Source organism: Lontra canadensis, unplaced genomic scaffold, assembly GCF_010015895.1.
Source record: "Lontra canadensis isolate GAN:19392208 unplaced genomic scaffold, GSC_riverotter_1.0 scaffold21, whole genome shotgun sequence".
NCBI lineage: Eukaryota > Metazoa > Chordata > Mammalia > Carnivora > Mustelidae > Lontra > Lontra canadensis.
In genome coordinates, this window is record NW_022631015.1 from 24003902 (window position 1) to 24011600 (window position 7699).

Genomic DNA, 7699 nt, shown 5'->3' on the forward strand with positions numbered 1-7699 from the left:
AAATTGATCTTCCAAACTTTACTGTTTGTAACAATCTCTAAATTAAAAAAAAAAAAAAACCTTAAAAAAATAACAGTGACTAGTCCAGGAGGCAAATACTGAACCTGAGGGGCTGTGACTCAGGAGCGTGAACTCTCAGGGACTCCTCAGCACTCCTCTTGGGACCGGGAGCCTCCCTGCCTTTGCTCAGCCCCTTCCTCAGCCCGGGATACCCTCTCCCCTGCCACCTCGAGAAAACTTGCTCCAGACTAACCTTCAGAGGGCAGTTCTCTTTTCCGAAGGTTAGTCTTGAGCAACCCAGCAGTTGCACTACTGGGTGTTTACCCGAAGGAGACAAAAGCATCACTTCGAAGGGGTGCGCGCACCCTGATGTCTAGAGCAGCTTTATTTGCAGTTACCGAACTATGGGAACACCCAGTCCCATCCACTGATGAACCGATAAGGAAGAAAGGCCGTGTACACACACACAATGGAATACTACTCGGCCACAAAAAAAAAAAAAAAATAATAATAATAATCTTGTCATGTGCCACCACCCGGCTGGAGCTAGAGAGTCTAACGCCGGGCGACATCAGTCCGTCAGAGAAAGACAAATACCGTATGATTTCACTCACCTGTGGAATTTAAGAAACAAAACACAGGAACAAGGCGTGGGGACGGTGGGGGGTTACCAAGAACAGACTCTGATGTCTGGAGAACACACTGACTGACGGTCACCAGAGAGGAGGTGAGTGGGGGGATGGGGCAATAGGGGACGGGGGTTTAGGAGGGCACTTGGGATGAGACGTGGGGGTTGTATGAAGTGCCGAGTCACGGACTTGTACATCTGAAACTATTATGACACTGAACTCACCATTTCTCTGAGGCGGAGCAGCGGGAAAAGAGCCCCACAAGTTAAGGGGTCTTCTCTGCGCACTGTCACCCGGCAGCGTCGAGGCGGTGAGGACACGGAGTAGACACGCAGCACGACCGCGCTCGGACCCGTCGTCTAACCTCCCAGACTAACTTACCACGAGTCCCCGGTCCCGAGTTGCCAGAGCCCTGAGGTGGGCTCCTGGGACACAGGCTCCGGGAGCGCGTCTGCGCGCGGGGGGCTCAGGCGGCGCCCTGGGAGCGCAGGTGCCGACCGCCCCCAGGTTCCCGCGCAGCCGGGCCACGCCCACCGCCTGCGCGCACGCGCCCCTCGGGGACCGGCCGCCCGCGCAGAGGAGCCTGACCCCCGATGTGCTGCTGCTGTCGCCTCTCGACCCCTGTCCTGACTCCTGGGAGCGCTAATCCCGCCTTTTCCCCATGGCGAGTTTTCCAGTCCACTTCTTGGTCCATTCGTATAGGACCCGGCTATGCCCAGGTCCCCTGGACGTCCCCGAGCCACCTACTGCGTGTCCTTCCATCTAAGACAGCCAGGAGTTCCCGAGTGTCAACTCTGGAATAAAAGACACGAGAAGGCAGAGTGTGGAGACGAAGTGGCCGAGTGGTTAAGGCGATGGACTGCTAATCCATTGTGCTTTGCACGCGTGGGTTCAAGTCCCACCTTCGTCGCTTGTGTGCTTTTGCTGTGACAGATGCATGAATATTTTCAAAAGTCTCCTCCTGGCATTTCCATTTGGGGATATGCTCCCCCCAGGTATCTGTTCAGGGCACGTCTGGCCGGCTCATTGGCTCTTGATCTGGGACTCAGGGGTTCCATACCCGCTTTGGTGTCCAGATTACTCATATCAATAATTTTTTTTTTTTTTTTTAAAGGAGGAGAAAAAAAAAAAAAGAGAGAGAGAGAAAGAAAATCTGTTCGGTGTCCTGAGTGTCAGCTGGAGAAGGTTACCTTCATCTTTACTGACTATAAGACCTCTGCTGTTCACCCCTTCCTTCCTTCCTTAAGGGTGTATTCCTGCATTTGTGACATTTAATTTTTTAGAGCAGACTTTGCAGATTATTACTCAATTTTACCCAATCGAATCTATTCTTTTGATATGTAGCATACTCCTTGAAGGGCTTTTATTTTTAACCTATTCAGAATTAGGAGAATTAATTGGTCAAATCTTTTTAGCAATCCGCCAGATTGGCCAGTTTCCAAATTTGTTGTTTACAATGTTACAACTGATACTTGAGTAAGTCAGATTCTCCAGGATAACAGAAATTTCGTTTTTTATATTTATATAACAATCAAATATAGGTTTTAGATTGATAGATGTTTGAGATTTATCCATTCAGGAACATGATTGGAATTTTTTTCCCTCCTCAAATGTCAACTAGGTTGTGCTATTACATTGCCTTCTGTTTAAAAACTATGATATTAAGATAATTTACTAAAAATATTTTTCTAAAATCTTCTTTTAAAAAAAGGTAAAGGCATTTTGTTATAGCAATTTAAAAACACACTGAAAATTGGAAATAATAACATAAAAATATTCTCAGACTCATCTCAGAGCTTTAGGACTGTCCTCTAGGGGCTGGCCCAGCCCTCGCACCTCCTGTCTGCCAGCTTTTTCCAATTCCTCTCCTTGGGAAAGGATTCTATCTTCAGGAAACAAACTTCGTAGCACCTCTTTCACATCCCCTAGTACAATAACCACTGAAAACCTCATAGCCCTGCCTGTGAATATATTTAGTATTTTGGGTTGCTTATAATGAAGAGAAATGGCGAATGGGTGAGAGCAACACGTGCAACCCTGACACCTCCTCGAGGTGAGCCTGAGCTCATTTCTCTCTGTGACCTCTGATGTCCTCCTTCAGGACCCACAGGCTTGTCCTTGGAGAGCTGGTCAAGATTCTCAGCTTCCTCTGCTCTACACAGATCTGAGAAGACTCCAGGCTTATGAAATTCTCTGTTCTGGAGCCCTTGGGCACCCACAATACTATGAGGAAAATAAGCTTTAAAAAAATTTCCAGTATAACATACTAATGGAAGTAGGTTATTAAAGCTGTGTGTACATGGTATAATGAAGTCAAAAAGAAGTAGGTAATTACCAGTGTTTAGAACAGAATAATACCCACATTCGTGCATAAACAAAACTGAAAAGAGATTGTTAGAAATGGAGGGAAAGTCTATTTATATCAATTCTAAGATTTTATACTATAAACATTGGTAATAAATAAGAAAGTATCAGCTATTTTTCAAGATAGCTTCATCAGACACACTATTGCCAGAACCATACACTGTACACACATGCCTATAATTAATTCTAATTTCAGAAGTTAAGAACTAATTCTTCATTTAAATTAATGTAAAGCCAGATTATTTTGTGTTCTTTGATAATAAAGACACAGATTGCATTGTGGGGGTACCAGAGCACTCACAAATGATGTCTAAAAAAAAACAAACAAACCATAAACTGGTTTCAAACTTAGTTTATTTATTCATTTAAAAAGATACATTTACTGGGGCATCTGAGTGGCTCAGTTGGTTAAGCATCTGCCTAAGGCTCAGGTCACTGTTGGAGGGTCCTGGGATTGAACTCCACATTAGGCTACCTGCTCAGGGGGAACCTGCTTCTCTCTCTCCCCGCTGTGCCCTCTCTCTCTCTCGCTATCTTTCTCTCAAATAAATAAATAAAAATCTAAAAAAACTAAAAACAAAAAGATACATTCACATGGTTAGTAAATCAGAACGTACAGAATGATATAAAATGAACTTCTGCCAACTAGGCCTCCATTTACCTGCTTTTTCTCAAACCAGGAAACCATTCTTACAGTTTATCTTTTACTTTTCCAGAGATTATTCATGTATATAACATCAAATTAACTATATTTTATTCCATTTGATACTATTACTCTGGAATTGCTTTTCTTTCATTGAATAAAATCTCCCATGGATGTCACAACCTATCTGTACTTTCGAACTTGCTCATTCTTTCATAAATTTCATAAAATCCCTTTGGAAGGATGGATATTTATGGATGTAGGGATGCTTTCAAATAACTAGAAAAATAAACTCTTTGGCTGGATATTTAAGGTGTTTCTTAAACAACAACTCTGAAATGTGTAGTATGTTTCTACAGGAATTCTCACATAAACCATTATATTTATGGGATGGAGGTCCTAGAAGTAGCATTACTGTGTCAAAGGGTAAATGTGCTCGTAATTTTGGTAAACTTGGCCAAATTGTTTTCTCGCTTCCTACTCCTGGAGTCTTGGCAGTGAAGGAACCATCTTACCAACATGAGAATTTAAGCTACTTCTTGAGGGGGTCAGAATGGAAAACATGAAGGCTGAGTCCCTGGTCATGGTTTCCTGTGTCAGCTCGGGGCCCAAGTTCCTCAGTTTCTTGTATGAGAACAAGTTTCATTCCATCTTTAACATATTTGTTACATGTTCATGTTACCTGTACCCATTTTATTTTTAAACGCAGCACAGCAAAATAGCTATTTCAAACCTCCTTACTGAAAGGATCAATGACAAAACAGACATTTTTCTAGTTTCAGTAAGTGTACCAAACATTCAACCCCGTGTCTATCTCTGTGAATCAGCACGAACGGGCTGACAATTGCATAGCCAAGAGTTAGAAATTCTTGAATATGTAACAGGAAAGAATTATTCTCTAAGAAGGAATTCAAGCATAATAAAATAATACAATCTATCAAATAAAAGAAAAGAAAAGAAAGCATCAGCAGAAGAACACTGTGAACAGCTCTTATCTCAGGGGGGTTGTGGTAGAGAACCTTGGATTTCTACAGGTAGCAGGCATGCTGGTGGTGATTACGGAGAACGTGTACCATGTGGACACTGGCCCAGCCCATCAGACCCAGAAACAGGAAATCTCTCAAGACCATGAGAATGAGAAAAATCCACTTCATCATCTGGCTTGCTGGTAGGAAATAACAGTAGCCATCATTTTCACCAATTTGTGATCTGTTTAGCCTTCTGACGTTTTTGATGTAATAGAGTAAGTTCACGCTGACCAAGGAATTGAGTACCCAGAAGAGGAGGAAAAAGGGAAGGATACACCATGTAGATGCTGGCTTGAAGCTGGCACACTTGGAGGCTCTGGGGCTGATGGTGGAGGCCTGGACCACAGTCAGGAAGCTGCTGGTGCAGATTGAGAGACCCCGGGCCACCCGCGCCACATACACAAGGATTTTACAGGCTGTGCCATCCAGTAAGTTTCTCCAGCCAAAAGTGTCTATTGTTTTTAGCATTACCTTGGAAAAAAGGATTATGATATTTGTAAAAGCCAAGTGGATGAGAATTAGATGTGTAGATTTCTTTTTAGTGTCCCAAAAGAAAATGCACATGTAATTCACAGCAACAAAAACATTCCCCACAATGCCTGGTCCACTGAGAAAGAGAAATCCTGGTCCTTTGATATCGTTCACAACCATTTCTTATCACATGGGCAGAAATGTCTGAATCCGGCAAGCACCCTTTGAAGAAAGCAACAGGAATGATGATATATATCTGCAAAGAATAATTCATATCAAAGGGCTTTTCTACTGTATATAGGACAGTCAAGGTACACATAATGGAGCAGAATTTTGTGCCAAGAACTCTATTCCTTTCCCTGGGAGCACTCTTTGTAGGTTATTCTATGTAGCTACAAATGCAATATCGGGAACAAGAATACAAAAACCTAAATTTGCAATCTAGATTTTGGTTTCTGGCTCCCTCCATGCCAGCAAAGACAACCTATGTGCTCGATAGTTTATGTATCCCAGATAGGTTCAATCTCAGCATGTGCGAAATTGAACTAAAAGTCCCCCAACCTGTGTCACCCCGTGTTTTCTACTTTCTCGTGTGATATTACCATCAGCCAACTCCACAAAAGTCTGGGTCTTCATAATATCCCCACCTCCCCACACCCCACAACAGAGACTTAGTAACCCCTCTTGCTTCCATGTCGTTCAGAGGTCCAAACTGAGCCTGTCTCGTCTGTCACCACGCCCCTTCTTTTGTTCAGCATCCAACACATACCGCAGTTTAATTAGTATGACAATTTCCTGGTTTGCCTCCTGATTATTCCAATTTCTGTATCTCTGATGCATACACTTTAGTATTTCCAAACTTGTCTTTTAAAGCCCAAAATGATTCTGTGAGTTCATTGCTTACAAGTTTTCAATGGGTTTTCCTAGTTCTCAACATCAAATCAAAAACAGCATCGCCTTTTGAGATAGGACCCCCATCTTTTAAAGCCTAAGACCTCCAGAAACAGTGTGTGGGCTGCACAAAAACAGATCTGGCATGGCGTAGCCTGGGCAATGGTCTGGAGGGACCTTGGATTACTGCCTGCAAGGGTCATTATAGGAGGTCTGAGTCTCACTGAGGAATCGGAGGAGACTCTATGGGAAGCCTGGATAGGTTCAGGAGGTGTTACTACTTCCCTGAGGGGTAGGGGGTTAGGAAAAGACAATTAACAAGGAGCTGGGAGCTGTCAGGAAATGAGGGCAGTTTCTGAATTAGGGATCCCTAATAATGGTGAAGGGAAGCAAAGCGGAGAGGGGCATCCTCCGTAAGAAAAGAGAAATCACTAAAACCAAGGGTTGTAATGGCCTTTCACCACTCCTGAATGACCCCGGAGAAACAATGTTTTCAGGTAATTTAGCAGTCAGCTTTACCCATCTCCAGTTTTCCCAACCTGGTTAACAACAGAACTGACTCCATTGTTACTAGTCCAAGCCCATTGACAACCTGTTAGGCCTGGATAGAAACTTGTTACTCTTTCATCATTAACCTAAACAATCTCATTTTTCACCTAGAATTTATATAAAACTGCTGACAATTTTCCTCAAATGAAAGAAACCAGGATGTTTGATTTAAACTTCCAGGATTTACATGATTCTGTACACTTGAGAAGCCTTTCCACTCTGCCCCATACCCTCCCAAAGTTGTAAAAATCTAATGGCCTATATTCAATACTCCTCTGTATAAAACGTTTCCCCTTTTTCGAGCCTTCTTTCCATCTTCCCCAGATTTCAAAGCTTGAATCCAAATTGGGTCCACTTTCTGTATCACCTAATAAACCACAGCTCTTTCTTTCTGACTGAATAATAGGAAGAGTGTCACAGTGGGGAGGGATGATACTCTCCCAGATTACTTTTTGCAAATGGTCAAGTAAACTATTTAAAAGACACGATTTACACTCTGCCTATACTTAACGCCCATTCTGGATAGAACCCCTACCAGCTGGGCCAACTCTGTGCGTCCCTCTCAGCCTGTTTTCTCCACAAAGAAATGAGAAGAGTGCTTCCTGCTAGGGAAGACGAAGGTAAAGGGAAAGTGGGAGGCCTCTGGCTATTCACAAGCTGGCGATGCAAAAGTAGGGATTTGCCAACAGCCCCTGTCACTTTAGTCCTCATGGCTACTAACAGTGCCCCATCCAGCTGGCATGTGGTGGGGGAAGTTGGCTTACATGGATGGTGTTAATATTCGGAGCCGGAGGCTTAAGGACAGATGCAGGAGAAACCTTCCAATTACACACGTGCACTTGGGGGATTTGGAACACGCTGGGGAAGACAAAGCTGGCTCGTTTGCAAAACACAGGAATGCACCAGATGAGGGCTACAGATTTGGTCACTGTGAGTGATGCTGACACAGGCATAATGCAGGGGCCGCGGAGAATGAAGAGGCAGAGCTGCTCCTGGGAACCGGACACACTCTGACCCTTCTCGATTTCCGGTTAAAGAACGTGGGTCCTTTCTCTGAGAGGCCACCCCAGAGCTCTCCCATGGGACCACATCCTGAACTCAGGACACAGTGCTCCCCCATGTCT

General features: G+C 43.8%; 1 protein-coding gene and 1 non-coding gene across 2 annotated transcripts; one reads left to right on the top strand and one right to left on the bottom strand.

Annotated features, from left to right (window-relative positions):
* Nucleotides 1-1457: 1457 nt before the first annotated feature.
* TRNAS-GCU lies at nt 1458-1539 on the top strand. Its single transcript has one exon. It is a non-coding gene; the product is annotated as a tRNA-Ser (tRNA).
* A 2846-nt stretch (nt 1540-4385) lies between these two features.
* On the bottom strand, nt 4386-5315 carry LOC116870069 (putative vomeronasal receptor-like protein 4). The gene is given in 1 exon segment (XM_032861773.1): nt 4386-5315. A coding segment is annotated over 1 exon segment (930 nt).
* Between the last annotated feature and the right edge of the window lie 2384 nt (nt 5316-7699).